Source organism: Hippopotamus amphibius, chromosome 13 (assembly GCF_030028045.1).
Source record: "Hippopotamus amphibius kiboko isolate mHipAmp2 chromosome 13, mHipAmp2.hap2, whole genome shotgun sequence".
Lineage (NCBI taxonomy): Eukaryota > Metazoa > Chordata > Mammalia > Artiodactyla > Hippopotamidae > Hippopotamus > Hippopotamus amphibius.
This window is the reverse complement of record NC_080198.1, coordinates 35502266-35530227: the sequence shown is the minus strand read 5'-3', so window position 1 is coordinate 35530227 and position 27962 is coordinate 35502266. Positions and strand designations below refer to the sequence as shown.

Sequence of the window (27962 nt, the reverse complement as noted above, 5' to 3'; positions counted from 1 at the left end):
GGGAAGATGGAGAACTACGAGCTGATCCACTCAAGCCGCGTCAAGTTCACCTACCCCAGTGAGGAGGAGGTCGGGGACCTGACATTCACTGTGGCCCAGAAGATGGCTGACCCGGAGAAGGTACCGTCCCTCAGCATCCTGCTGTATGTGCAGGCCTTCCAGGTGGGCACACCGCTGCCTGGGCGCTGCAGGGGCGTGCTGCGCCCCAAAACGCTCCTGCTCACTAGTGCCGAGATCTTCCTTCTGGACGAGGACTTTGTCCACTACCCGCTGCCCGAGTTCGCCAAAGAGCCACCACAGAGGGACCGGTACCGACTGGACGACGGCCGCCGCGTCCGGGACTTGGACCGCGTGCTCATGGGCTACCAGACGTACCCACAGGCCCTCACCCTGGTCTTTGACGACGTGCAGGGCCACGACCTCATGGGCAACGTCACCCTGGACCACTTTGGAGAGGTGCCAGGTGGCCTGGCCAGAGGCGGCCAGGGCCGTGAGGTCCAGTGGCAGGTGTTTGTCCCCAGTGCCGAGAGCCGGGAGAAGCTCATCTCGCTGTTGGCGCGCCAGTGGGAGGCCCTGTGTGGCCGGGAGCTGCCCGTGGAGCTCACCGGCTAGCCCGGGTTGCAGCTGGCCCTTGCCACCCTCCGTGTCTGGCCTGGTGTCCACTCAGGGCCGCGAAGCTGGCTTTCTTTGTTTTTAAGATGTTTTCTCTTCTCTCTCGGTACCTTCGTTTGACTGTCCTCCCAGAGAATGTGAACATATGTGTTCAGTTGGTTCTTTGTAATCTTGGGAGTGAAAGTACCGGCCCCTCCAGGGCCTCCTGCCAGATCTGTTGCCTGCCCCCGGTGCCGTGTGGCCGGGCACACCAGTGTCGTGTCGTCTGTTGTGGGACCGTTGTTAACACGTGGCACCGTGGGTCTAGTTTACTCTTACGCGTCCTTTCCCAAGATGTCAAGTCCAGTCTCGTTGCTGTTGCTGTCATTGTGGGCACTTGCTGCTAATTATGAAGCCGGCAGTGAAATGCACATTGAAAGCTCCCACCCCATGCAGTTTTCCAAAGGGGAGGCCTCTCCTGGTCCAGATATGTGGGAGAGCCCCATGGGGGCAGGAGTCCCCCAGGCCTTGGGGCTGAGAGGGCTGGGGGCAGGGGACTTAGAGCTGCCAGCACCAAGTGTGATTTCTGTTGCCTATTTTCCCTATTCCAGTAAAGCCAAATTTGACACAGTCTGGGTCTTTTATTTCAAGGGCCACTGGGGGCCCCGCAGGGCATTGGTCCAGGGCGTAGTTGGCCTGAGGGAGAAGGGGGTGCCTTGGAGACGCAAAAAGGTAAGCTGCTGGGGGAAAGGCAGAGGGGGGGAGGCCGTGAAGGGCAAAGGCAGTGACGCTCCCAGGGCCAGATGCTGGATGGGTGTCCGTGGAGCCTGGGACAGGGGAGGTGTGGGGATCTTTGGACGAGGTCTGGGCTGTGGCTGAACCAGGAGCGTCAGGGCAAACGAGAGGGATGAAGCTCCTCAGGTGCCCCTGGCACGCTGGCTGCTGCCCTGCCACCCTCAGGCCTGAAGGGTCACACCCAGCCTGTTGGTGAGGGTTAGGCCTGGAGTCTGGGACGGCTTACTGTGTGGGTTCTAGGGGTCTCACCAGGATGGCCCTGCAGAGGAGGTGGCCCCGGTGTGGGTAGTGGGGAGGAGGAGTGCTCTGTGCCGTCCGTGTCTGGGTTCGTGTCCTGAGAGATGGTGGCTTCGGGGAGCCCTGCTGAGGTAGGATGTGGGATTTCTTTGGGAGCCACCCTGTGCCCCATTCTTCCTCAACCCGTTCCTGCCCCGTAGCAGGGCCCCTGAGGCCCACTTGCCTCTCTCTCATCCTGGCCCAGTCGGGAGTCTTAGCTCCTAAGGCTGCAGCACCATTTGCGGGGGGGTTGGGGGAGGGACCAGCCTGGCTCCCAGGGCTGCTGCTCCTCAGTTTTCCCTTGGTGCCAGCAGAGTGGGGGTCCTTGCCTGGAGGACCCGTCACCATCAGGGAGACTCTGGTGGATGGGGGGAGCCACCAAGGGGAGAGTATCCCCATTCAACCTCCGCACCCAGCCAGATCTCGCAGACCAGCCCCATGGCCCCTCAGCTGATGGGGGCGGAGGCAGTGACAAGGTTGCCACCAACCAGACCTTTATCAACGGCCTGTACAGAGGGTTATTTGCATGTCTCCATCTGTTATATCATCCATAAATGGGAATTTATAGACCAGAGGCAGGGTCCACCACACGTAGGCCTTCCCACCTGGACTACTGTTCCCAGGCCCCATAGCCTACCAGGTAACTTCCGACCCCACCCAGGGTCCGTGAGGACAGGACCTAGTGGGCGGAGTCTGTGCAGTGTGTGGTGGGGCAGGGCGCCCCGCAGGCAGCAGACCTGGCACTGGCTCTTCACACTGGTTAGCCAAGTGATCTTAGACGAATCCCCTGGCCCCTTTGAGCTTCCGTTTCCCCACCAGTAAAAGGATAATAAAAAACTACCTTCATTCATTCACCCCACAAATCTGAATTGAGCATCTGTGTGTGAACCAGCCACACCCCATCCCTGCTCTCCCAGAGCTGACATTCTAGCAAGCGATGGAAAATAAGTAAAGCGGTGTCAGTGCTACGAGGAGGTGAAGGCTGTAGACCTTTGACCCGAGACTGAACCTTGTGGTGAGTCCTGTGAGGATCTGGGTGATGGCAGCGCCGGGGGGCTCACTCTGGTTATGGGGTAGAAAAGCCTGTGGTGGAGCAGGGTGGGGGTGGGGGGAGCAGGCACCCAGGTCAGAGAGGCCGGCCTGGTGTGGAGAGGGGTCTGGGGTACAGGGGGGAGGCGCAGGGCTGAGTGGAGAATGGGTGGGGAGGGAGGGCTGCTGGCAGCTGGGATGCGCCTCAGGGAGAGAAGGGAGGCAATGGGGATGGCGATCTGGTGGCGGTGGGGGCCAAGCGGGACAGGGCCAGTCAGAGGTAGCTGGGCAGGTGAGGGGGGCAGCCTGCTGCCTGTCCACTTAGCGCGGAGTCCAGCAGGGAGTCGGAGGCCTGCTGGTGTGCTCAGCAGCTGGAAAGGTGGAGGCAGACAGACCTGAGTCAGAGGCTGCCCTCTCCCCCACCCTCCAGAACCCCCCAGAGCCTCTGCATGAAACATGCTGGGCTTGCAGGTACTTGGGGTGGGGAGTTGTTTGCATCTGCGGCTGACTGTGCTTCACAACCTCTGATACACCCCCGGCTTGTGGCTCATGGTGGGCTTGGAGGCTGTGATACCAGGAGGAGGGTCCCAGGCCAGGAAGCCCCAAGCAGGGCCCAGGCGTCCATAGGGGTCCATGGCCAGCACCTTCCCTTCCGCCTGCAGGCTGCTGATACGCAGGAGGAAATCCTGGCGGGTTCCTGTGGGGGTGAGCTGGCGGGGCCTCCCGGCTGCTTTTAAAGGGCCTGCCCGCCCCGTCCCGCCTGCCCGCGCTGTGCCTGCCTCCTAGAGCTCGTTCCCCACACCGGCTGTCCCAAATCTGTCCTGGACAGCGTGCCTGCCAGCTGCCACCAGCTATGGCAGGGCCCCGGGGCCACCTCCTGCTCTGCCTCCTGGTCCTCTGCCTGGCAGGCTCCAGCTTCGTCGGGGGGCAGAAGGTGAGTGTGAGCTGGTTGCGGGGGATGGGATGTCTAGGCCCTCCCAGCCAGTGGTGGGAGCAGGGAGGGGGAGCGCTCACAGATCAGGCACGGGGCTGGGGACACACAGAGCAGCTGGTTCTTGTCTGACCTCTGAGCTGGACAGAGGGCTGGGCTCTTGTGCCCACCTCCCCAGGCTGAGGGCTGTATCTCGCTGCAGGGATGTATCCGCTTACCCTCCTCTGTGTCTGGCTAGCCAGCCCGGGGGGGTGTGGGCGTGGGCCGCCGTCCCAGGTCTCTCCAGCCTGAGGCTGGGGGGTACGGAGCTAGGCCCATCCCCCTGCCCGGACTCAGGCCCGGTCTCTGTGTGGCCCTGGCTTGGGGATGGGACATGTGGTCACCCCCAACCCTTGCAGGGCTGAAAAACAGAGGCTCACGTGGACCGTGTGTAGGCAGGCTGGGTGTGTGTGCGCGTATCTGTGCCTGTGTGAGAACGCTCAGGGGCAGAATGAGGTCTACTCACCCCCAATCCCTCCACGCAAACAGCAGCCAGCAATAACACCCTCAAGCCTAAGAGCTGCTGTGGATCACACGCACAGCCCTGGGCCCACCCGGCATCATCCCCTCAAATCATCCCAGCCCCTGAGCTGTGGGGCTGTTGTTCTCCGCCTGCGGAATCCAAGGCCCAAGAACAATAGAGACAGGTCCGTCCAACTCCGGAGTCACGCTCCAGACCACCGTCTGCAGTTCCCCATCCAGCTGTGAGAGAGGAGCCGACAGGGTCCCAGTATGTGGCTGTCAGGTCCACACGCACAAGGCCCCCTTGGGCTGCCTGTCTGCGGATCCACCCAGGCCTCATAGTAGGGACCTTGTCCTGACTGGAGTTTTTGTAAGAGCCTCCCGCCCTAGGCATGGAGACTGAGTCACCTGGCTGGGGCCTGCCTCCAGGTGAAGGACCGTCTCCTGTGAGGCCAAGTTCCTCTGACTCTTGTATCCCAAGTAGCTGCTACTGTCGCCGAATCACTAACAGGCAGACTGAGGTCCCAAGAGGGAAAGGACTTGCCCAGGATCCCACTGCCAGCAAGAACCAGGACAGGGACCCAGGCCCCGTGCTCCCATGGGCTCTCTCTCACCCGCCTTGCGGTCCCTCAGGGAAGGGGCAGAGCGAGGGGCCTCCCCAGCCTCAGGGCCAGGTCAGGCTAGGGACAGGCAGGTCTGAAGCTGAAAAAGTGGCAGTGCAGAACCAAGGCTTTCGGGCTGTGCTGAGCCCTGCAGGTGGTTCCTGCTCCCTCCCTGCCTCAGTTTCCCCATGTGTACAATGCAAGGGCGTTTCAAAGGCCACCTCTTCACGTTCTTGTGACAGGGGTCAGTGAGGGGCCTCAGGCTGGGAGATTTCCCTTGTCACAGACCACCTCTAAGTCTGTCTTCTGGGGCCGGGGCTCAGCCAGCCTGGGCCAGGGAAGAGGGTCCTGGGGCTCTGGGCAGGGACGCAGCGGCGCTGGCCTCTCACACGCCCTCAGTCCCTCAGCACTCCCGGCACCTCATGTAGCATGAGACCCACTGTAAACATTAAGAAACCGGGGCTCTGAGGGTCAGGGATGACTTCCGGGTCACACAGCTGGTGAGGAGCAGGACTCGCACACAGCACGTTTCAGGCAGTAGAGGCAGGGAAGGCTTCCTGGAAGAGGGGGCTTCGCACCTATCTATTCAAGTCTTTCGCCAAGTGCCTCCTTTGCTAGGTGTGTGCTGGTGCAGGTGAAGCCTGTGGTCTCAAGCTGAGGTTTGAAAGGAGAGAGGCATTGATGTAGGGCAAGGGGAGGTAGTTTGGGGGGGGGCATCCCTTCCTCCTTGAGGGAGTTTGGGTTCTGGGCCCTGGGACCCAGCTTGGGGGAATTTCTTCCACCTTCTCACAACAGGCTTAGCACCTCGTGTCTTCTCAACTTCCCCAGCAGTGTCTCTGTGGGAAGCAGACATTGCAAAATCAGTTCTGGATTAGGACAGGGAGGGGGGCAGCACCCGCCTGGCTCAGACGGGTCCCAAGGTGCCCTAGGGAAGAAGGGAATCTGACTCAGCACTCAGCGGGGATCCAGCCTCACTCCACCCAGTGGGACTGGTGACGCGACTGTGGGCTTGGGCTGATGCTCCTTCCAGGCTGCCAGGCAGAGGGGGCCTGAATGCCCCCAGAGAGGAGGGTGATTCGGCTGCTGGTTCATCCATCCATCACACAGTTACAGACGCAATGTCTCGGGAACGAGTGTCCAGCGCGCCACAGGGCACAGGCTGCAGCTTCCTCCCATGCTGGTAACTCACTCCCCACTTGATAGAACCGCCCCTTCTGCCCAAGAGTGAGGACAGTGTTCACTAACTGCCCCTGAGCTCTTATCCGAGGTGCTCTGAGAGCTGGTCCCTGGGCCACTGGTGATGGTGCTGCTGGCAGCTGTGTCTGGCTGGCCAGGTGGCCCTCAGAGGAGCCCGCCGCCCGCAGAGCCTTCGCCCTGAGCCAGCAGCTGCCTGGCCCTGAAGTTACCCAACTTCCTAGTTGCTCCCTGGCTCAGCAAAGATTGAGCCTCAGGGTGGGGAATGAGACCACAACATCCAGCCCCACAGCTCAGCCTGAGGCTGCCCGCAGCTACTTCCCTCTTTGCAGACCACAGAGGCAGCAGCGGAAAAGGCCAAATCACTGCAGCTGGGAGAGGCCCTGGGACCTTCATCTGCACCAAAAAGTACTGAGGCACTATTTCTCCTTTCCTCTTGCTTTGAGAGCCACACATCTGTGATGTGTTCTAGGAAGGAGATATTCTGGGTCCACTCCCTCTGGAGCACAGTGTATTCAGCATTTTTTTAGATGAGAACTTCTCAGCTTCTCCAGGCCATGCCTCAAGCCCCTGAAACCTTTCCTCATCAAAACGCACCTTCCTATGGTTTTTTCTCCCATTGACAACCGAGAGTCTAGCTTCCAGCCCTCCAGGATCAGTGCTGCAGGTTACTAGGACTTTGTTGCCATAATGGTAGCCCCAGTGATGGTGGATCTGGGGGAGCTGTGACAGGCCAGCAAGTGGGACTGCAGGCCCAGGGCTCTCTTGGCTCTCAGGTGACCATCTCTTCTCCTGCCCCCACCTCTGTTCTCCATGCAGCAGCCAGAGGCCCATTTAAAACACAAACGAGTCCTGGGGCTGCCCCAGACTCCACCTCCCCTCACCGGCCTGGCCCCCAGCCCCTCTCCAGCCTCTGCCTGTCTCCACCTCATCACACATGGCCGTTTGCTTCTTCCCATTTCCTGGCTTTTGCCTCCCCTGTGCTCTCTGCCAGGAGCACTGCCCCTGACCGGTTTTCATTCATTTTTCAGGTCCCAACTCAATTGTCACCTCCCCAGGAAGCCGCGTGGGCCTCCAGCTTAGGTCCTCTCAGCTCCCTCACTCCCAGCACTGCCCGTCCAGTGATGGGCAGCGGACCCCTGGGTCCCAGCTGGCATGTGTGTCCGTGGGCCAGGACTGGACCAGGGCTCAGGGAACATGACTGGCCCAAACTCAGACCTGCCCCCCACACCTGCTCACACAGGCCAGCCTCAGGCGTGGGGCTGGCTGCTGGGCTCCTGACCCCGGGCAGCAGGGAGGGCCCTGGGCTGGCCGAGGAGGTCATCCGGCAGCGAGGTGGGCGTGTGCTCAGAGCAGAGTGACAGCTGGAGGGCCAGCCCCACGGCACGTGGCTGGAGCTCTCGTCCTGCCTGTGCCCGGGGATGGTGCATGGCGTCGCCGTGTGCTCCTCCCCGGTAGTGTCAGCCTGGCATTTAGTGTTGACGTTCACATGAGAGGGGAGAGTGAGCACTAGGTTGAGAGTCTAGGTTCAGGTCCCTCGGTGGCTGCGGGCGAGGGCCACCCACCTGGGGTTCAGTTTCCTGCTCTGAGTCACCCCGGGTGGAACAAAAGGGCCAGATTCTCTTCGTATCAGAAGGCAGAGACCCTGAGCCTTCTCGGTGTGCCTCTGGGCCCTCAGGCAGAGGTGCACGGCTGTGGACATAGGGACACGCTGTGGCAGGGACAGCCCGTGACAGGCAAGCTTCCCCCAGACTCAGGGCCTTCCCCCTCCTCACTGCCTCTCCAACGAACAGATGAGAAACCAGGGTCTGGAGAGGGGCCGGGCCTCGCTGAGATCAGGAGGCAGGGCTGTGTGCAGAGCCCAGCCCCTCAGCCCAAACCCTGCCCGTGGCCCAGGTGCAGTCCAGACGCTGCGACGTGAAGACCAAGTTTGTCACTCGCATACCCTGTACCCCGTGCCCCGCCATCAAGAAGCGGGTGTGTCCCTCAGGCTGGCTTCGGGAGTTCCCAGAGAAGATCTCACAGGACTGCCGGTGCGGACCCCCAGCCCACCCTTCCTTGCTTCCAGGGGTGTCCTGTGGGGTGGCAGGGACCAGGAGGGCCTGGCAGGCCTGGAGAGGGAGGGCAGGGACTCACTCATCCACATGTCTGTTGGCCCCTCCAGTGGGACAGAGATACAGGCAGGGAGGGAGGAGGAAGAATGTGGGGCAAGTGCTGGTTATTGAACAACTGCTAAGGAGCAGGCCTGTGCTCAGCTTGGGGCCAGGCAGGAAGGGGCGGGTGGTGGTAAGAGCAGTGGAACCCAGCGTGGGGAGGCTGGGCTGGGGGCTGCAGGGGAGAACCCCGCCCATCACCCCGCCCATCCTTGGTCCCCAGATATGAGGTCCAGCTGGGGGACTCCTTGTTGTCCATGAGTGGCTGCAGCCTGGAGTGCTCGAAGGACGTGGTGCAGAAGGCCTGCTGCCCTGGCTACTGGGGGTCCCAGTGCTATGGTATGGGGGAGGTCCCAGCCTTGCTCCTCACACCCCAACCCGCCTGTGTTCCCCTTCAACTGGCTCATTTGATGGACAGCTTGGCCACCTGGCTCTGGCTGCCTCAGGGGAGGGACCAAGTCTGGGACTGCCCAGAGCTGCTGGGGTTGGGTGAATCGAGAGTCCTTGGGGCAGAGCTGAGTTCTGGGGGTGGGGGTCCACAGAGTGCCCTGGGGGTGCCAAGACCCCCTGCAGCGGCCATGGAAACTGCTTGGATGGCATTGACAGGAACGGGACCTGCATATGCCAGGTAAGGGCCCGGTGGGGCTGGGGTGGGGCGATGGAGGGGCTGCACTGACTTGGCGCATCCCTCTGCTAGGAAAACTTCAGTGGCTCAGCCTGCCAGGAGTGTAGAGACCCCAACCGTTTTGGCCCTGACTGCCAGTCAGGTGAGTGCTGGCCGGGCAGGAGGGCAGGGCCGATGTCCATTTGGGGGCCAGTGGGGACCCAGTCCCTACAACCAGCCCCTACCAGTCTCCCTCCCAGTCTCTCAGCCTCACACATCCCTTTTAGGGATGTAAACTTTGCTTTATCACACCTCTAGCCCCTACACATGCTGTTCTTGGAAGCCTCCTCCAGGAAGCCTTCCTTGAACCCCCAGGCTAGGCCAGGTGCCTGCCCTGAGGTCCCACCACACCTGTGGTCCTGCACCACAACTCTATTCTTGAGGTTGTGCCTGCCGGAGCTGAGTTCTGGAGATGCAGAGGGCAGGGACTTGACATCCCTGTGTGCCCCTGGGTGAGGCTGGGGCCCCACCTGTCCCTGCCTCTCCCTCCCAGTCTGCAGCTGTGTGCATGGCGTGTGCCTCCACGGGCCGCTCGGGAATGGAAGCTGCCTGTGCTTTGCTGGATACACGGGACCCCGCTGTGACCAAGGTGAGCAGCTGTGGGGGTAGCCGGTCTTCAGTGGCCAGAGCAGGAAAGGCTGATGGGGTGAAGGATGGGGCCTGCCTCAGCAGGACCTCTGCCTGCAGCCTCGCTCTGGAGGTGGTGTCATCTGAAACCTTTACTGCCCAGAGAGGGTGGTGCCCTGGCCAGGGTCATACAGCAAATTGGACAGAGTATCTTTGCTCCTGGGTTCCTTCCCAACCTGGGACTTTGAGCTGCTGCAATACTCTCCTTTCTCCACTCAGAGCTGCCCGTCTGCCAGGCCCTGAACTGTCCCCAGAACTCCCAGTGCTCTGCAGAGGCTCCCACCTGCAGCTGCCTGCCTGGCCACATCCAGGAGGGTGGCAAATGCCAGGGTAAGTCTGGGATCTAGAGGCCAGGGACCCCAGCGCAGGACGAGCATCCTTTTACACCAGGAAGTACTATCTGGCCTTTTACAGGGAAGGAGAACTGTCCCTGAGGGAGGAAATAGGGCCTGTCCCCAGGATCTAGATCAGCCTGCTCACCCATGTTTGGGCCATCCTGGGTAGAGCCTGTGGAAGAGATGGGGCTCCTGGGTGCCGGCTCACGTGGGCTCTCTCCCTCTGCCCTGGCAGCCCCTGACCCCTGCCGGCCGTCACCCTGCTCCCCAATTGCCCAGTGCTCTGTGAGCCCCAGGGGGCAGGCACAGTGTCGCTGCCCTGAGAACTACCATGGGGACGGAACGGTGTGTCTGCCTCAGGACCCATGCGCCACCAACAACGGTGGCTGCCCCAGCAACTCCACCTTATGTCTGTACAAGAGGGCAGGCCAGGTGAGCTGGGGCCCTGGGCTGGGTCTGCCCCGTGGTCCCCCCACTCACACTGGCTGTAGGACAGTCGTGGGCCTCCTAGGAGCCCAAGCTGTCCCCTTTGTTAAAGGGGCAGAGGTTGCCAGCCCGCCTCTGGGAGGGTGGCTGCGGGGGCCCAGCAGAGCTCTGTGGGTGGGGCAGACAGTGGCCGCTGTGCTCACGCGTGTGGTGTCGCCTCCCTCCCCTGCTGGGGGGGACAGGTCTCCTGCTCGTGTAAGCCAGGCCTGCTCAGCATCAACCACAATGCTTCCTCCGGCTGCTTCGCCGCCTGCTTCCCCTACTCCTGTGACCGGTCAGCCACCTGCCAGGTGACCCCTGATGGAAAGACCAGGTTGGCACAGGGGACGCGGACTGGGCCCCAGGGACAGAGCAGAGAGGGTCGGCTGGGCAGGGGCAGGTGTGTGCCTGTGTGCACCTCAAGGGCCCTGTGGGCACGGTGGGTGAGGGCCGGAAGGGAGCGCTTGGCCACGCCCCCCACCCTGACTAGCTCTACCCATGCCTCCAGCTGTGTGTGCAAGGAGGGCGAGGTGGGGGATGGGCGCGCCTGCTACGGACACCTGCTCCACGAGGTGCAGAAGGCCAGCCAGACGAGCGTGACCTTACTGAGGCTCAGAGTCGCCTTTGCCATGCTGGGTGTGTGACCCCCGCCACCTGCCGGAGACCCCGCCCCTCGCACCCAGCACCTTAGGCAGACTCTCCAGAGATGCCTTATTTTTCTGCCCAAGAGCTGTGGAAGCAGAGAATGGACTGTGGTGGGGTGCATGATGGAGGTGGGAGCCCCCCCCAGATCCGGATGTCCCCATTTACCCTAGATTTAGACCCAACTCCCCCCCAGCCTCAGCTCTCCTCAAAACCCAGGACTGATGCCTGAGGGCCGCCCAGCCCCATTCTGACGCATCCTCTCCCACCCCCAGACCAGGGCTGCCGGGAGATCCTCACCACATCAGGCCCGTTCACTGTGCTGGCACCATCCATCTCCTCCAGGACCATGAATGTGAGCCCCTGCCTATCTAGCTGGCCTCCTCCCTGGACCCTGCCCCAGGCTTCAGGGCCCCAAGACTGTCCCCAGTGTACATTCTGGGGGACTGAGGCCTGGCAGGCCTCCTGTCCCCTCCATTGCTTGGGCAGGGTGGCATGAAGAGGACCGCCCACCCTGGGCCCACTCAGCACCCACTCCCCTTGTGCCCGCAGGCGTCCCTTGCCCAGCAGCTCTGCAGACAGCACATCATCGCAGGGCAGCACATGCTGGAGGAGTTAGGGGTCCCACCTACACGCAGGTGGTGGACACTGGCCGGACAGGAGGTCACCGTCACTTTCAGCCGCTTCAGGGTAAGCAGGGACCTCAGCCTGGGGACCAGAGGAGCCATAGGTGGGGAATGCGGGCCCAGGAAAAGGTGTGGAGGTGGGACGGAGCCTCAGGACAAGGTGCGAGTGTTTGCATGTCTCAGCAGAAATACACCTACAAGTACAAAGACCAGCCCCAGCAGACATTCACCATCCACAAGGCCAACTACCCAGCAGCCAACGGCATCTTCCACGTGGTCACTGCCCTGAGGTGGCAGCCGCCACCAGAGCTCCCTGAGGACCCCAAGGTAAGCTAGTGCCCTCCCATCCCCCTACCCTGTGCCTCTGGGTGGCTGCCGAGCCACACTGAGTTCAGAGAGGGGGCAGGGCAATTCTGGGCAGGGCTGGAGCATGGCTCCTTCCCCTCTGGGGCCCCCATGCTCATCCCTTCCCACAGAAGACCATCGGCCAGATTCTTGCCTCCACTGAGGCCTTCAGCCGGTTTGAAACCATCTTGGAGGTGAGTCTGGGCCTCAGGTCCTAGCCCGTCTGACCTTTTGGGCCAGGATCCCTCCCTTCATTACCCAGAATCTGCCGCACAGTGATCTGGGCTCCTGGAGTAGCACGGGCCTTTGCCCACGCCCCCATCCTAGAGCCTGCCCATCAGCATCCTGAGGCTCTGTGGTAGCATGAACCCATTGCCGATGTCTCCCACTTACTTCTGGGGGGCGTTCCCTGCAGACCAAGGGCAGCAGGGCCCAGGCAGGACTTAGAGCTGAGGGCTGGCCGCGGAGCCCCCTGACCTCCTTCTCACCGCCACAGAACTGTGGGCTGCCCTCCTTTCTGGACGGCCCTGGGCCCTTCACAGTCTTTGCTCCCAGCAATGAGGCAGTGGATGGCTTGCGGGACGGCCGCCTGGTCTACCTCTTCACAGCGGTGAGCTCATCTGGGAGCAGGGCCTGGGGATACAGGGCCCAGAGCCTCTAGCAGCCAAGCTCTCTCTCTCCTGCTAGGGTCTCTCCAAACTGCAGGAGCTGGTGAGGTACCATGTCTACAGCCACGGCCAGGTGAGGTACTCTGGGCGGGTGGCTGGTTTATACCTGCCTCTGGGCTGTCAGAGGGTTTGTCTGCAGATTCCTGTCGTCCCTGGGGCCTCGTCTCCTCTCCCCACCTATCTGGACTCTGCAGCACAGGGGAGAGCCTGGGGACCAAGATGGTAGCTGCGAGTCACCCGGACAGGACTGGGTGTGGCCCCAAGGTGTGGCCAGTGGCCGACCTAAGGCCACCCTCTCCTCCACCCCAGCTGACTGTTGAGAAGCTCATCTCCAAGGGCCGGGTCCTCACCATGGCAAACCAGATTCTGGTTGTGAATATCTCGGAGGAGGTGAGCTCCACGAGCACCAGGGAGGGGCCGGTGGAGGGGCTGGTGATGACCAGCCAGGTGTCACGCCTCTTTCGGACCTGCCTTCGTGTTCCGAGCCCCGCGGTGGGCAGACCCTGGTGGGGGTCATATGGGAGCAGGCACAGATCGGATCTTTCTCCTGGGGCCCAAACAAGCTGGGAGGGCTCTAAAGAGCAGGAGGGTGAGCACATGGGCAGGGAGAGAGGGCTCCATGTGGCAGAAACCACTTGGGTCAGGGCGCAGAAGCCAGAGTGGTTCTGTCAGGGCAGCAGATGTTTGGGGGGGGTATAGGGGGGGTTGGTGAAGAGGTGGCCCGCAGGCTGGGCACCCGACAGCACACTGAGTACGCGGGGTGGGGCCGTGCCAAGGATGCACGCTGGGCTCACCACAGGGGCGCATCCTGCTGGGACCTGAGGGGGTCCCCCTGCGGAGAGTGGACGTGCGGGCTGCCAACGGCGTGATCCACATGCTGGAGGGCATCCTGCTGCCCCCGACTATCCTGCCCATCCTGCCCAAGCTCTGCCACGAGGAGCAGCACAAGGTCGTGGCGGTGAGTGCATGCGACCCAGCGCTGCTCGGGTCGGGGGCCTCTTCCCGGGGAGAGGTGCCGTCTCCTGGTTCTCTTCAAGTGAGTGGGTGGCTCTGGGGCGTGGGCGCAAGCCCCACAGTTTCACCTGGATGCGCCACACCCTGCCCTCAGCAGTCCTTCTGAGGGCCCCTTTGCATCTCCAGCCCTGTTCCCAGCCTCCTTGCCCAGGCCTGTGATGCTCTCACACCGAGCTCTCCCACCGCAGGGCCTCGGCCCTCGCTCCTCGCTCTGCCTGGAACGCCGTCCCCCAGCCCTCCCGTGGTGACTGTTTCTCACACCTCAGGCCTTGGTTCAGTGCCACGTTCTTAGGCTTTGCTGAATAAATAAAGCGTGACGCACTCTCCTCCCCTCCCCGCCCCCGCCCTGCCCAGGGCTCCTGCGTGGACTGCCAAGCCCTGAACACCAGCACGTGCCCTCCCAACAGTGCAAAGCTGGTGAGCATCCCTCAGCCCAGCTCTCGGGGCCGACTCCTGACTGCCCGTTGAGGTTTCTGCCCTGGGTCAGGGTGGGGAAGCGGGGCTGGGAGGCTCCGCTGGAGCTGGAGGCTCAGCCCCACTGACAGTGGGAGTGCCGGGCCCAGGGGGCCGAGGTCCCTTGACCGGGGCTGCCTGGTGAAGGGGGTCCGCCCAGGACCCCTGCCTGCTGACCAGCCTGGCACGGCCCCCCCCAGGACATCTCCCCTGAGGAGTGTGTCTACATCCATGACCCTGCTGGGCTCAACGTCCTGAAGAAGGGATGCGCCCACTACTGCAACCAGACCGTCCTGGTGAGCCTGGGCATGGGGTGCTTGCTCCCTGGGGATCTGGGGCACTTGCCTCTCCTCTGGAGCCCCACGTCTGGGGCTGGGGGGGCTGCCATCCTCAGGGAGCTGTGCTGCATCCTAATGGTGGAAAAGTTGTCACAGAGGGGCCTCGCCCACTGCCTTGCTCTAGGCTCGGGACCAGGGAGCAGAAGCAGCCTGGACCGGGGGCTCGACTTGGCTCCCAACGGACCCTCAGATGTGTTCTTTCTTACAGACACCTGGCTGCTGCAAAGGGTTTTTTGGGCCTGACTGTGTACAGTGTCCTGGAGGCTTCTCCAACCCCTGCTATGGCAAAGGCAACGTGAGTCTCCTCTTGCCCTGGGGTGGTGGGGGCAGATAAGGACTCCTTCCCCAGTTGGCCAGTGATTGGCGGTGTGTCTGAGCACAGCTTGCCTCTCTCTGGCCTTGGGTTCTTCATGTCTAGCAGTGGAAGTTGGACCAAACTATGTTTACTATTTTAATTAGAATTAATTAATTGGATAGATTATTATATCTATTTTCATAAAAGTTATTTGGCAATAGTTTTTGTGTGTGTTGTAGTTTTGCCATTTCGTAATATCAGGGCTGCTTTAGCACCTGGCTATGGAAGAATGCAGGAGTTATGTGTTTCTAGGTTGAGCAGAAGTCACCCACGAAGCCTCCAGGGCCAGGTGCCTTTTAGAGGACTAGTTCTTGGCAGCATCTGTGATTTGGAAGGTCTCGTCCAGCAGGGGGTCTTCTGGAGGGAGCAGGAGCTCACAGTTAGCCTGTGGGGAGAGGATGTGGATCATCCCCTCCCCGTGACTGATCTTGCTTCCTGCCCACCCCCAGTGCAGCGATGGGGTCCAGGGCAGCGGGGCCTGCCTCTGCTTCCCAGACTACAAGGGCATCGCCTGCCACATCTGCTCCAACCCAAACAAGCATGGAGACCGGTGCCGGGAAGGTGAGTGGTCCTGGCCTAGGCCACCTCCCAGGGAGAAAAAGGGTCTGCTTGGAAGGGGGCTGGGGACTCCCAAGAAAGGAAATAGAACCTCAGGAACAGGGGTTCAGGCCAGAGGTCGTGGAGAAGGTTTTGGAAACACGTAGATGTCTCTTTCACCCAAGCCAGGAAGAGAACTACGGTTTAATCTAAAGCATGCAGGATTTAGGTCAGACACACAGAAGACCTTTGTGATGGTGGTTGTGGGGAGCAGGGCAGGTAGCATAGGGTGACTGAAAGCAGTAAATGCCCCCCCTCTCACTTCTTCCTCCCCACCATCAAGTCTGGGATGACCTGATTTTGACCCTGCAGCCAAAACTCTTCCGGCTGCCCCATTCCCAGCATTGCCCAACTGCATCCCGGCTCCAGGCCAGCCCTGCCTCAGCCTCAGTTTCTCTGGTCCATCTCCTCCCTGCAGACTGCGGCTGTGTCCATGGTCTATGTGACAACCGTCCGGGCAGTGGCGGTGTGTGCCAGCATGGCACGTGTGCCCCAGGCTTCAGTGGCCGCTTCTGCAACGAGTCCACAGGGAACTGTGGGCCCACAGAACAGGCCCAGCAGTGTCACCCACATGCCCGCTGCGTTAACCAGGGGGATGTCGCCAGGTGAGGATGTGTGCTTCCTCTCTGCCCCATCTGTGACTGCACTTGTCAGTATGCTCAGAGCTTCCAGAGGCTCCCTGGAGGCAACTCGTTCTCCTACCCTCAGGTGTCTCTGTCTTGATGGCTTTGAGGGTGATGGCTTCTCCTGCACACCCAGCAACCCCTGCTCCCGCCCAGACCGTGGCGGATGCTCAGAGAACGTGAGTCTGGCCCCTTCCCTGAAGTCCTGACCCAGGGGATAGAGGTAGGACTCCCTTCCCCTCAACCTGCAGCCCTGCAGCCCTGAGTCACTTATCTGTGGCTCTCACAGGCTGAGTGTGTCCCTGGGGCCCTGGGCACGCACCGCTGCACATGCCACAAAGGCTGGAGCGGGGACGGCCGTGTCTGCGTGGCCATCGACGAGTGTGAGCTGGATGCGCGAGGTGGCTGCCATGCCGACGCCCTCTGCAGCTACGTGGGACCCGGGCAGGTGAGGCTCGGCCGGCCTCAAGAGAGCAGGGTGGGGCAGGGGGGTCTCCATCCTGGGGGACTCTCCCCCTCGTCCATCTGATTCTAGCTGTGTCCACTTCAAGGACTCAAGCTCAGGGTCTCAAACCTCAGACACAAATGAGCGTCCAGTTCTGAAATGTTGAGTTGTACAATCTGGAAGCAGCGGACAGGTGCCGGGAAGCAATGTGAAGGTCACAATAGTTTTAAAGGAAGGCATATTTGAGTGCCAACCTAAGAGAGCAATTTTTCCAAATCAGAAGGCTGTGACTCTTGTCTCTCAGGGGTGAGGACTCTTGGAACCGAGAATCAGTGAGTTCTCTGCCCTGACTGGCCACTGGGGCCATTGTCTTCTGACAGTCAGCTCATTCACTCACTCTTGGTTTCCCACGTGTCACCAGGCGCTTGTTACATGCTAGTCGCTGTTCTAGATTTAGGAATTCAGTACAGAGCAGAGCAAGAAGAGACCCCTGCCCCAGGAGAGTGACATCCCAAGATCTTTAGACTTACGGAAATCCAGTTCTTGGAACTTTGGAGTCTCAGACTCCAGTCGCAGGATCTCAGAACCTGGAAACTTCCGCAGGAAGCATGTCAGGCCTGGTGAACCCGCGGACTGGCTGGCATTGTAGAATCTAAAATGCAATTTGGGAGGCCAGGCCTGGCTGCTTCGGGGTCAGCCTCTGTGCAGCCCAGGCTTGTGCAAGGATCCATGGGGTTCCCTGTCCTCCTGCCCCACGATGGCCTGGGCCACCAGCCGTGGAGCCTCAGCAGGGACACTCAGATGGGCCTGAGAGCTGGAGCTGCGAACTCCACCAGGAGCTTTAAAGTTCAGAACTGAGGGTGGAATAAGCAGGGGGAGAGGCCCCCAGTGTGCAAAGAAGGGCAGCTGAGATCCTGGGAGTCTCACTAGTCACTCACCTGCCGTGTGGACAGGCCCAAGGACACTGACATTTAGTAGGAAGGGTCAGAGCAGCCACGCCGAGCGGTGGGGCTGGAGGTGGGGTCGGAGCCCCCGCCCCTCAGCCTGGCCTTGGCAACACCTGCCCGCTCATCGCATGCCGCAGACCTCAACAGCTTGGCAGGGCCCAGGCCTGAGAGCAGAGAGGCCCCAAGGCTCCTAGATGCCCCCTGCCAATGGCATCACTTCCTCAGACTCTTCCTGAGAGCCAGTCTCCCCTCAGGGCCTCCGTCTCTGCCTTTGGCACATGGACCTCCGAGGGTGGGGCTGGGAGAAGCTCCTCCGGGGTCTGAGCAGGCCTCCCCAAGGGAGAGTGCCCTTCGGGAGCTGAGCCGTGGAGGAGGAAAGGGTTTTGTGCTTCTGTTGAGATGAACCTCTCTGCTCCCCAATCTCTCCAGAGCCGGTGCACCTGCAAGCTGGGATTCGCGGGGGACGGCTACGTGTGCAGTCCCATCGACCCCTGCCGGGCAGGCAACGGTGGCTGCCACGATCTGGTGAGGGGGGTGAGAGGGCTCTGGGCCCCAGGGAGGCTTCAAGGGGAGGCCTTGGCCAAAACAATGTCCTTGACTCTGGTCAGGATTGGGATCTTTCTAAACCCCAAATCCAAACCCTGTCACCTGCTTGCCCACAGGATAGAGCTTTCACCCTTCTAATGAAGGCCCCAGCCCCTGCCCAGACTCCTTCTCCTGCCCCCACCACCCCGTCCCATGCTCCCCACGCCACACCTCTGGCCCGGCTAGCTCCTCCTGCTCTCAGCTCAGGCCTCGCCTGGGGGTCTGGGGCCTCCCGGATGCTCCCACAGCCCTGGACTTCCCTGACCCACCTGCCATGATATGTTGGGGTAGCTCATGTCAAAATGCTCACTGGTCTTGGAGAGCAGGGCCAGGCACACCAAAGGAGCAACCTGAATACAGACTGGATGGAGGGAGAGAGATGGTGGGGATGGGTAGCTGGATGGGTAGGCAGACAGCAGCAGGATGGGCCAGGGTGAACGGAGAGATGGAGGATGGGTGCTGAAGGGAGGCCATGTCTCTCTGCCCCCCCGACCCCAGGCCACCTGCCGGGCAGTGGGGGGAGGTCAGCGGGTCTGCACGTGCCCTCCTGGCTATGGGGGTGATGGCTTCAGCTGCTACGGAGACATCTTCCAGGTGAGTGGTTCCCTGTGCTCGGGGAGGAGTCCTCTCGTGTACTTGGGGAGAGGGGCAGTGCTCAGGGTCCTGGAGGAAGGGGACTCGAGTCTGTCCCTCAGCTGGTGACGTCAGCTTTTACCCTCCCCTCAGGAGCTGGAGGCAAATGCCCACTTCTCCATCTTCTACCAGTGGACCAAGGTAGGGTTGGGTGGCATGCTGGGTGTGGGGACTCAAATCCAGGAGGCCGCGTAACAGCTCTAAGAGCTGGAGGTGGGGGCACGGCTGGAGGCTGGAGAAAGTGATCTCAAGGTGGTGCCTGCCTTCATCACTCCCCCGTCCACCCCACACACCGTGTGCGCAGGGCTCTGGCATCACTCTTCCTGCCGACGGCCGAGTCACAGCCCTGGTGCCCTCGGAGTCTGCCATCCGTAGGCTGAGCTCTGAGGACCAGGCCTTCTGGCTGCAGCCAAGGATGCTGCCACAATTGGTCAGGTGGGCTGCTGGGCTGGACTCTGGGAGGGGGCTTGTGAGAGACCCAGGCCCTCCCCAGAGGTCCTCAACCTGGCGTGTATCCACTGTTTGGGGTGGAGCCCAGGTCCAGGGGCCTGTGTAGGTTACACTAACCTGGTTCCATGGCCCCCCTAAACTGTGCCCCCTCAGGGCCCATTTTCTCCAGGGCGCCCTCTCTGAGGAGGAGCTGGCCCAGCTAGACGGGCAGACTGTAGCCACCCTGAGCCCCACTGTGCGCTGGGAGATTCACAACATCAGTGGGGTACGTGATGAAGTTTGGGCAGGAGAGGGGACCATATGGGGCATGGGGGGACGTGCGTGGCTGCCAGCTTCCCAGCCCAGGGTCCTGGGGGATGTGATTGGGTCCCCTTGCCCTTCCCAGGGCTGATCTCAGAGCGTGTGTTCAGGACGCATTTGCTGCTGGGCAGTGTCTTTGGGCCAGAGTGACTGCCCTGCCAGGGCTTGTCTGTCCATCTTTGTCTGCATGTGCACACCTGTCCCCCTCAAGCATGGGCCCTTGTGAGGGTGTGTGTGCCCATCTGGCAGGTCCTGAGTCTGAGGGTGTCCAGGCCAGGTTGGGTGCCTGGTGCCCAGCAGCCTCTCTGTCTGTTGGTGCTACACGCACTCTTAAGTGTCTACCTGAGCTCTGCCTGCTGCTTTCCAGAGGGTCTGGGTGCAGAACGCCAGCGTGGACGTGGCTGACCTCCTTGCCACCAATGGTGTCCTACATGTCCTCAGCCAGGTATGGCTGGAGGGGTGTGTGTGTGCAGGGAACCTTCTAGGCAGGCCAGGAGGCAAGGACGCACTGACCAGCCTCCATGCTCCGTACCAGGTCTTACTGCCTCCAGGGAGGGATGTGCTGTGGGGGCCGGGGTTGCTGCAACAGCTGGACTCGGTGCCTGCCTTCCACCTCTTCCGGGAGCTGCTGCAGGTAAGGGCAGGGGGTGAGGGAGGCCCTGGGCAGGAGCGCCTCCCCTGGGTGCGAGCAGAGCCGCTGGCTCCCCGGGTCAGGACAGAGGGCGCGTAGGCCCATCCCTGACGCCTGCCCCACCCCTAGCGCCACAGGCTGGTACCCCAGATTGAGGCTGCCACCGCCTACACCATCTTTGTGCCAACCAACCGCTCTCTGGAGGCTCAGGCCAACAGCAGCAGCCTGGTGAGGTCACTGGGACAGGGGCCAGCAAGGGGGGCGGGTAAGCCTCCCCGTGGCAAAGGGACACAATGGGCGGGACGCACGATCCAGGGCACCGGGGAGTCCTGGAACCCCTGGGCTTCTCCTCCCTGCTCCAGGACCCGGACACAGTGCGGCACCACGTGATCCTGGGGGAGGCGCTCTCCACAGAGGCCCTGCGGAGGGGGGGTCACCGCAACTCCCTCCTGGGCCCCGCCCACTGGCTTGTCTTCTACAACCATAGTGGCCAGGTTGGTGGGGGGGGGGGGGGGGGCGCAAAGAAGGCCCTGCCCCAGGCACCCTGCTCCTGAACACCCCTTTTCTTTGCAGCTCCCCCACCTAGGCCCCTCTGGCCTCTGGTCCAGGGACTTCCCATCCTGGGAGACCCCCAGTCCACAGGGATACCCCAGCCCTGGAGTGCCTCCCTGGCCTGTAGCCCCCGGGGTGGGGATGGAGTATGTGTGTGGGGGGGGGAGGTCAGCCTCCTGCCTTAAACCCCCAGCCCGAGGTGAACCACGTGCCGCTGGAAGGCCCTGCACTGGAGGCCCCTGGCCGCTCGCTGTTCGGCCTGTCGGGGGTCCTGACGGTGGGCTCAAGCCGCTGCCTGCACAGCCACGCAGAGGCCCTGCGGGTAGGAGGCTGGGGCCCCGGGAGTGCAGCCAGGCAGTCAAGCGCTGGAGGTGCTGGCTGGCCTGGCTGGCGGGAGGGGCACTTTGTCGGGAGTGGGAGAGCTGTTAGCCCACCCCAGAGGAGGGAAGGTGGGTTCGGAACCCCTGCCTCAGGATGGCCTGACACTGCCCTCCTTCCCCTCAGGAGAAATGTGTAAACTGTTCTCGGAAATTCCGCTGCACTCAGGGCTACCAGCTGGAGGTGAGGCGGGGCCCGGCGCATTTCGTCCCTGCTTCACCTGCTCTCACTGTGCCCGAGGTGTCCAAGCTCCTGGGGCCCAGCTCTGCTCACCCAGGCATGGGGACCTGGAGGAACGTGGGCCCCTTGACTTTCCTGTTAGAAGCCAGGAGGCCTGGGCCCGGGTCTGCCCAGAGGGGGCCTCATGCAGACTGGTGGCCCGAGGCCAGTGACCCTGCGGCCCACATCCTGGTCCTGCCCATCCTCTCCTCAGGTCTATCTGTCGTGGTCCTTCCTTGACCCTTTTGCCATCCTGCTCACCTGTCTCACCCACGGATACCTGTAGTCTATCTGTCTGTCTGTCTCTCCATTCACTGCCTTGCCCCCACCTAAGGCACTGGCTGAGTCCTCCTGCCTGTCCCCGTTTCCAGAACACCCCCAAGAAGAGCTGTGTCTACCGGTCTGGCTACACATTTTCCCGGGGCTGTTCTTACACGTGTGCCAAGAAGATCCAGGTTTGCCCCAACCCCAAGCCTTTGACCAGAGAGAAGGAGGTGGCAGTGGGGGCCCAGGGCAGGAGCCTGGATTCGGCTTCAAGGACAGAGGCAGGGCTGGGACTATGACAAAGCCAGGGAAGCGAAGGCCTGGAGGAAGGGGAAGGGGGAGAGGTCTGAGGTCAGAGGGGCCAGTATTTGTCCCTGTGGCCATGCCTCCAGAGAGTGGGGGCGGGGGGAGAGAAAGGGGCTCAGCCTGGAGCTGACACCACCAAGCGAGCCCTGGGGGCAGCAGCGGGCGCGCTGTGCCTCTCACCGTGGGGTCCGGCACGGCCCTTCCCCTCTTGAGTCCGTTTCCTCACCCCTGCCGTGGAGGCGCCTGTACCAGGCAGCCTCCCCGTCTCTGGGTCTGACGTGCTTGGTTCTGCGGCTCTGCGGCCCCATCCCCGCCGGTCCCCGGCCCCGACGTCTGTCCTGGCCTGTGCTTGGGCCCCGCCCACAGGTGCCCGACTGCTGCGCTGGCTTCTTCGGCACACTGTGCGAGCCGTGCCCCGGGGGGCTGGGTGGTGTGTGCTCGGGCCATGGGCAGTGCCAGGACCGGCTCCTGGGCAGTGGGGAGTGCCACTGCCACGAGGGCTTCCACGGAACAGCCTGTGAGATGTGTGAGCTGGGCCGCTACGGGCCCAACTGCACGGGAGGTGAGGCCCCGGGAGCGGGTGGGAACGGTGGGAAAGCGGCCGAGGACGGCGGGCACCGGGTGACGCCTGTCCTCCCTCGTTCTGCTCCCAGTGTGTGACTGTGCCCACGGGCTGTGCCAGGAGGGGCTCCGAGGGGACGGAAGCTGTGTCTGTAACGTGGGTTGGCAGGGCCTCCACTGTGACCAGAGTGAGGAGTGACCCCCGGGGGAGGGGCGGGTTATTCCTGGGGAGGCGGTTCCTGGGTCAGAATGATCAGAACCATCTTCCTCCCCCCCAGAGATCACTGGCCCCCAGTGCCCACAGAAGTGTGACCCCAATGCCAAGTGAGTGCGCTCAGCCTGGGGCAGGCGCGCGGTGGGGGCGGGGCTGGCATCGGGGCAGGGGCTGGGCACACGTAGACGAAGCTGTCGCCGTCCTTCCCAGCTGCGTCCGGGACTCGGCTACAGCCCCTGCCTGCGTCTGTGCCGCGGGGTACTCAGGCGACGGCATCTACTGTGCAGGTCCAGCCACACCGGTGCCCTGGGGCCCCTGAAATTTGGGGGTGGCTTTCCGCGCAGAGCCCTTTCCGTGCCCTTTAGGTCCAATCTCTATCCCTGTCCACGGCGGGTCTTCCCCCTCTGACCTTTTCCTTTCTCTCATGCCCTCCTCCTCTGTCCCCACTCTGTCCACGCCTGCTGCTCACGACTCTCTGGGCTCATCTACCCCTAGTGGTGGACCCTTGTGCCCGTGACCACGGGGGCTGCTCCCCCCACGCCAACTGCACCAACGTGGCACCTGGTCAGCGGACGTGCACCTGCCTGGATGGCTACGTGGGTGATGGGGAGCTGTGCCAGGGTGAGGCCGGGGTCCCACCGGGGCGGACGTGGGCTAGGGGTCTGGCTTCCGTGGTGTGAGTCAGACCAGGAAGGGCTGAGGGGCACACAGGGCTGTGGGCCTGAGGGTGCTGAGAGAGTAGGGGATGAACACCTCTACAGACAGATGAGTGGAAGGACCGCCTAGGGCTGTCCCTCACCCGGCTGTCTCTTCCCCCAGAAGTTAACAGCTGTCTCATCCACCATGGCGGCTGCCACACGCACGCCGAATGTATCCCCACAGGCCCCCAGCAGGTCAGCACAACAGAGCTGGACACCGAGGCTGTGCCTTTCCCTCACAGGGTGTGGCCCTCCTCAGACCAGGCCCAGGGAGGGGTGCTCCTTCTGTCCAGGGCGCTGGCCTGCTCTTGGGTCCCATCAGCCCCACTGATTAAGATTTGGGACAGGTCTCCTGCAGCTGCCGTGAGGGTTACAGTGGGGACGGCATCCGGACCTGTGTGCTCCTGGACCCCTGCTCCCAGGTCAGGCCCCCAAGTCACACCCAGCTTCAGTGTCACAGGGGAAGGGGACTGGGGCGGGAACCAGCCTTCCGCACCCCCAGCAGAGTCCTGAGTGCCTCTGAAGGGAGAGCACCCTGCACCACAAGGTCAAGTCTGACTGATGAGTAGGAAACAGAGCTTTGGGGTTGGACAGGAAACTCCATGGCCTCTTCCCCAGGGCCGGTTGGGGCAGAGGGGTCCTGGGAGTCACGGATGCCTCTCTCTCCTGTCCCTGCCTCAGAACAATGGAGGCTGCAGCCCCTATGCTGTGTGCAAAAGCACAGGGGATGGTCAGAGGATGTGTACCTGTGATGCAGTCCACACTGTGGGTGATGGCTTCACCTGCCGTGCCCGAGTCGGCCTGGTAATGATACCCAAGTAGGACCCCGACCCAACCTTAGCAATGCCCCCATGGGCTTGACCCATGATATTGGTTAAGATCCTGTCCCTGACCATGACTTGAGCCTGACCTCTGACCCTGCCTGGGCCTGACCCGGTTATGATCCATGAAACCAATGCTGATCCCAGCACAGAGCACCCTGGCTTTCCTTTCCTCGTCTCTACCTTGGCCAGACCTTGGGCTCCAGGTGCTGGGACGAGCACCAGACCCGAGTGGAGGCCAACAAAAGTCTGATCCTTGCCTCCCCTGCCCCAGGAGCTCCTTCGGGACAAACAAGCCTCATTCTTCAGCCTCCATCTCCTGGTGAGTGACCAGCTGGCCTCTGTGTCCTTGGTCCAGCCTGGGCCTCTCCGACATGCACGTCCCACCTGCCTCTGGTCCTTGATATTCTCATTTGGTCAGAGGGCTGGCTGCTTTGGTTTCTGAGTCCAGGTCTTTCCTGGAAAATTAATGGAAACCTCGAGTTGGTCCCAGTTTACCCTTCTTCCACTCAAGCTGTTTCCTTCTCCCCCCAGGAATACAAAGAGCTCAAGGGGGATGGGCCTTTTACAATCTTTGTGCCGCATGCAGATCTAACAACCAACCTGTCGCAGGTAACACAGCCTCTGCAGCAAGGCTGGGGATGGATGGGCACTGCCTGGGCAGAGGTGGACGTCAGGCCCCCTTGTACCCTCACGACTCCCACTCCAGGATCAGCTGGCTCGGATTCGTGCCAATCGCCAGCTTGTGTTCCGCTACCATGTGGTTGGTTGCCGGCAGCTGCGGAGCCAAGAGCTGCTGGAGGAGGGCTACGCCACCACACTCTCTGGGCACCCGCTGCGCTTCAGTGAGAGGGAGGTGGGCCCTGGTCCCGGACATGGGCTGTCCATAGACCCAGGACTCAGCTGCTTTCAAGTCCCACGCCTGTGCCCTGTCTCTCTGCCTTTAAGACCCTCTCACCTTCCCTGAGCCAGGGCAGCTTAATGAGAGATGAGTTTGTCCCGACTCCACCCACTACCAGAGGCCAGTCCTGGGCTCAGGACTTCTGAGCCTGACCTTGTGTCCATGCGGGGCTGGCACCAGCCAAGTCCAGCGGCCGAGTCCCTGGGTGGGAGGGGAGACCCACCCTCTGCCTTGACCCCGCCCACTTCCTGCCCCAAGATTCACCCAACCCAGGCTCTACCCCCACCTCAGGCCCCACCCACAGCTTGGAAGTACCCACCCCCTCCCATTGGCTTCATTCAATCCCGGGCCCTCTCCCAGGGCAGCATATACATCAATGACTTCGCCCGCGTGGTGAGCAGCGACCACGAGGCTGTGAATGGTGTCCTACATTTCATCGACCGTGTCCTGCTGCCGCCGGAAGCACTGCACTGGGAGCCTGGCGCTGCCCCAGTTCTGCGGGTATGCCCTGGGTGCGGGGGGAGCTGAAAGGCAGGCGGCTGGGGGCCTGGGCTCCTCCCTCCCCTCCCAACCTCACTGCTCACGGGGTGCGTGTTCCCAGAGAAACTTCACTGCCGCTGCGGAGAGCTTCGGTTACAAGATCTTCAGTGGCCTTGTGACGGTACTGCTCCTGTGTGTGTGCCTTTCAGTGGGTGCATATGTGCACGTGTGTATATGTGAGTGACTGTCCCTGTGTGCTTTTGTGTGTCCACATACCTGGCAACATGCATGTCTGCTCTTGTTGGCCTGGGGTGGCTAGAGGAGTGTGGCTGGTGGGCAGATGGAGGGGGCTCCAGGGACCCAGGTGACCTTCCCGCCAGTCTCTGATGGGGCTGTGACTGTCACACCTCTATCCTACCAGATGGCTGGCCTCCTGCCCCTGCTTCGAGATTCATTCCACAGGCCCTTCACAATGCTGTGGCCCACAGACTCTGCCCTGCAAGCCTTGCCTCCCGAGCGCCAGGTCTGGCTGTATCATAAGGACCATCGTGACAAGCTGGCAGCCATTCTGCGGGGCCATGTGATCCGCAACGTGGAGGTGAGTGCACTCCCAGACCTTGGTCCCCACTGCCCGCCCCTCAGCCTGCCTTCCCAGCTCCAACGGTGGCTCCATCTGCTCAGGCCTTGGCATCTGACCTGCCCAACATGGGCCCCCTGCGCACCATGCATGGGACCCCCATCTCCTTCACCTGCAGCCGTGCCCGGCCGGTGAGTCTGGGGAGGAAGCAGGAGGCAGGGGCCCTGGCAGTGGGGGGGGCTGCAGTACCCCGTGACCCCCCCATGTACACCACATCCTCTGCCTGCAGGGCGAGCTCATGGTGGGAGAGGAGAACGCCCGAATTGTGCAGCGACACCTGCTTTTTGAGGGGGGCCTGGCCTATGGCATTGACCAGCTGCTGGAGCCACCTGGCCTTGGTGCCCGCTGTGACCGCTTTGAGACTCGGCCTCTGTGGCTGGTGAGGGAGGCCACAGGCCAGGTGGATGGGCAGGGGCCTAAGCCCACCTGTCCTGCCCACCCACTTGACCTTGCTGTGTTGGCCTCTCTTCCTTGCAGAAGATTTGCAGCATTTGCGGGCTGGAGCCGCCCTGTCCTGAGGGCTCCCAGGAGCAGGTAAGGGGCTGGGAGCTAGGTGGGGGCTGGGGCAGGGCCCAGGGCCCACCAAGCTCAGGTTTGCAGCCTGACTCCTCTTGGCCCAGGGCAGCCCTGAGGCCTGCTGGCGCTACTTCTCAAAGTTCTGGACGGCCCCTCCGCTGCACTCCTTGGCACTGCGTAGTGTTTGGGCCCGGCCCAGCCACTGGGGTCAGCCCCAAGGCTTGGGCAGGGGCTGCTACCGCAACTGTGTCACCACCACCTGGAAGCCCAGCTGCTGCCCGGGCCACTACGGCAGTGAGTGCCGAGGTGAGTGCCCTGCGGCTGCAGGTGCTGCTGACTGGCTCCTCTAGCTCCCAAGGTGGGTAAGGGCACAGCGCTGCCCACTGTGCCTCAGAAAGGGTGTCGGGGTAGTCAGGGGCTGGGGGCGAGTGGATGTTACCAGGCGAGGATGCTCTGAGAGCTGGGGTGGGTGTGTCAGTGGTACAGGACCTGGTGGGGTGTGCTAGGGGTCCAGGTGTCCTCCAGGGCATGGGGACCTGGAGGGTTCTTAGCAGTGTGAGGAGCTGGGTGGACTGCTGCTTCTGCAAGAGCCTCCGCTGCCTGCTGCCCAGGTGGAGGGACGGTGCGGCGAGGTTGGGGCTGCGTGTGGGGCTTCTGACCAGAACCCCTGGCCCCAGCGCTCCTCCCACCCCATGCCCTAGCTTGCCCCGGCGGCGCCAGCAGCCCCTGTAACGACCACGGCTCGTGCATGGACGGCATAAGCGGCAACGGGAGCTGCAGGTGCCATGCCAGGTTTGCCGGGATGGCCTGCGAACTCTGTGCCCCGGGCGCCTTTGGGCCCCTTTGCCAAGGTAGGCTGTCCTGCCCAACCCTGCCCTATCCTGCTCCCTGGTTCCCCATGCCCGTTGCCAACACCATGCTGCCTGTCCCTCTGCCCAGCCTGCAACTGTACCTCCCACGGCCGCTGTGACGAGGGCCTGGGGGGCTCCGGCTCCTGTTTCTGCGACGAGGGCTGGGCTGGGCCGCGCTGTGAGGCGCAGCTGGGTGAGTGGACCTCGTGCTTGTGCCCACCCCGCACACCTGCACACACGTGCACGCACCGACGCCTGCCCCAACTGCACACTCAGGTGGAAGGGGGTCCAGGCGGGCAGCCACTAACCTGGATATGTGGGGGGCCCTGGGGGACAGAGCTGCAGCCTGTGTGTGCTCCACCCTGCGCACCCCAGGCCGTGTGCCGTGCTGGCAACAGCTGCGAGTGCAGCCTGGGCTACGAAGGGGATGGCCGCACGTGCACAGGTGAGCGGGTGGGCGGGGGTGTGAGTGGGGGAGGCCCCTCCCCTCCCCTCCCCTCCTGTCATCTAGTCCGACCACCCTCGCCCGCCTCCAGTGGTGGACCTGTGCCAGGATGGGCGTGGTGGCTGCAGCGAGCATGCCGACTGCAGCCAGGTAGGAGCAGTGGTCACCTGCACCTGCCTGCCCGACTATGAGGGTGATGGCTGGAGCTGCCGGGCCCGCAACCGCTGTGAGGATGGCCACCGCGGGGGCTGCAGTGAGCACGCTGACTGCCTGAGCACTGGGCCGGTGAGCAGGCAGGGAGCCA

General features: G+C 62.4%; 2 protein-coding genes across 14 annotated transcripts in view; both read left to right on the top strand.

The window, feature by feature from the left end:
• Positions 1 to 1222, top strand: part of NISCH (nischarin) — a 38427-nt gene extending 37205 nt beyond the window's left edge. For 6 of the 7 annotated variants that reach the window (XM_057705004.1, XM_057705003.1, XM_057705002.1 and 3 more), the window contains one exon: positions 2 to 1222. In XM_057705004.1, the coding sequence (XP_057560987.1) occupies positions 2 to 612 (611 nt within the window). In that variant the 3' untranslated portion in view covers positions 613 to 1222. The remainder of the gene's footprint in view (position 1) is intronic. The other variant, XM_057705005.1, reaches the window with a different exon arrangement.
• A 1343-nt stretch (positions 1223 to 2565) lies between these two features.
• STAB1 (stabilin 1) overlaps positions 2566 to 27962 on the top strand; it is a 27538-nt gene continuing 2141 nt past the window's right edge. For 5 of the 7 annotated variants that reach the window (XR_009048784.1, XR_009048782.1, XR_009048783.1 and 2 more), the window contains exons 1-60: positions 2566 to 2677; positions 3354 to 3625; positions 7816 to 7952; positions 8296 to 8411; positions 8615 to 8700; positions 8770 to 8839; positions 9230 to 9325; positions 9583 to 9693; positions 9934 to 10130; positions 10367 to 10497; positions 10672 to 10799; positions 11081 to 11160; positions 11358 to 11495; positions 11618 to 11758; positions 11908 to 11970; positions 12273 to 12386; positions 12464 to 12517; positions 12754 to 12834; positions 13244 to 13402; positions 13813 to 13875; positions 14112 to 14207; positions 14458 to 14544; positions 15054 to 15165; positions 15620 to 15806; positions 15910 to 16003; positions 16114 to 16272; positions 17646 to 17741; positions 18300 to 18395; positions 18528 to 18575; positions 18739 to 18869; positions 19038 to 19149; positions 19552 to 19629; positions 19720 to 19818; positions 19945 to 20043; positions 20178 to 20309; positions 20561 to 20689; positions 20872 to 20928; positions 21336 to 21419; positions 21901 to 22096; positions 22188 to 22283; positions 22374 to 22419; positions 22520 to 22596; positions 22805 to 22930; positions 23129 to 23202; positions 23355 to 23429; positions 23689 to 23811; positions 24103 to 24150; positions 24363 to 24440; positions 24538 to 24684; positions 25090 to 25230; positions 25331 to 25390; positions 25631 to 25807; positions 25891 to 25977; positions 26076 to 26225; positions 26324 to 26380; positions 26467 to 26668; positions 27064 to 27213; positions 27302 to 27406; positions 27551 to 27658; positions 27750 to 27943. Coding sequence is in view for 3 of the 7 variants with exons in the window: in XM_057705745.1 (XP_057561728.1) it covers positions 3545 to 3625; positions 7816 to 7952; positions 8296 to 8411; positions 8615 to 8700; positions 8770 to 8839; positions 9230 to 9325; positions 9583 to 9693; positions 9934 to 10130; positions 10367 to 10497; positions 10672 to 10799; positions 11081 to 11160; positions 11358 to 11495; positions 11618 to 11758; positions 11908 to 11970; positions 12273 to 12386; positions 12464 to 12517; positions 12754 to 12834; positions 13244 to 13402; positions 13813 to 13875; positions 14112 to 14207; positions 14458 to 14544; positions 15054 to 15165; positions 15620 to 15806; positions 15910 to 16003; positions 16114 to 16272; positions 17646 to 17741; positions 18300 to 18395; positions 18528 to 18575; positions 18739 to 18869; positions 19038 to 19149; positions 19552 to 19629; positions 19720 to 19818; positions 19945 to 20043; positions 20178 to 20309; positions 20561 to 20689; positions 20872 to 20928; positions 21336 to 21419; positions 21901 to 22096; positions 22188 to 22283; positions 22374 to 22419; positions 22520 to 22596; positions 22805 to 22930; positions 23129 to 23202; positions 23355 to 23429; positions 23689 to 23811; positions 24103 to 24150; positions 24363 to 24440; positions 24538 to 24684; positions 25090 to 25230; positions 25331 to 25390; positions 25631 to 25807; positions 25891 to 25977; positions 26076 to 26225; positions 26324 to 26380; positions 26467 to 26668; positions 27064 to 27213; positions 27302 to 27406; positions 27551 to 27658; positions 27750 to 27943 (6459 nt within the window). In the remaining 4 variants the exon portion in view is untranslated. Of the gene's footprint in view, positions 2678 to 3353; positions 3626 to 7815; positions 7953 to 8295; positions 8412 to 8614; positions 8701 to 8769; positions 8840 to 9229; positions 9326 to 9582; positions 9694 to 9933; positions 10131 to 10366; positions 10498 to 10671; positions 10800 to 11080; positions 11161 to 11357; positions 11496 to 11617; positions 11759 to 11907; positions 11971 to 12272; positions 12387 to 12463; positions 12518 to 12753; positions 12835 to 13243; positions 13403 to 13812; positions 13876 to 14111; positions 14208 to 14457; positions 14545 to 15053; positions 15166 to 15619; positions 15807 to 15909; positions 16004 to 16113; positions 16273 to 17645; positions 17742 to 18299; positions 18396 to 18527; positions 18576 to 18738; positions 18870 to 19037; positions 19150 to 19551; positions 19630 to 19719; positions 19819 to 19944; positions 20044 to 20177; positions 20310 to 20560; positions 20690 to 20871; positions 20929 to 21335; positions 21420 to 21900; positions 22097 to 22187; positions 22284 to 22373; positions 22420 to 22519; positions 22597 to 22804; positions 22931 to 23128; positions 23203 to 23354; positions 23430 to 23688; positions 23812 to 24102; positions 24151 to 24362; positions 24441 to 24537; positions 24685 to 25089; positions 25231 to 25330; positions 25391 to 25630; positions 25808 to 25890; positions 25978 to 26075; positions 26226 to 26323; positions 26381 to 26466; positions 26669 to 27063; positions 27214 to 27301; positions 27407 to 27550; positions 27944 to 27962 lie in introns of those variants that run through there. The other 2 variants (XR_009048785.1, XM_057705747.1) reach the window with 2 other exon arrangements.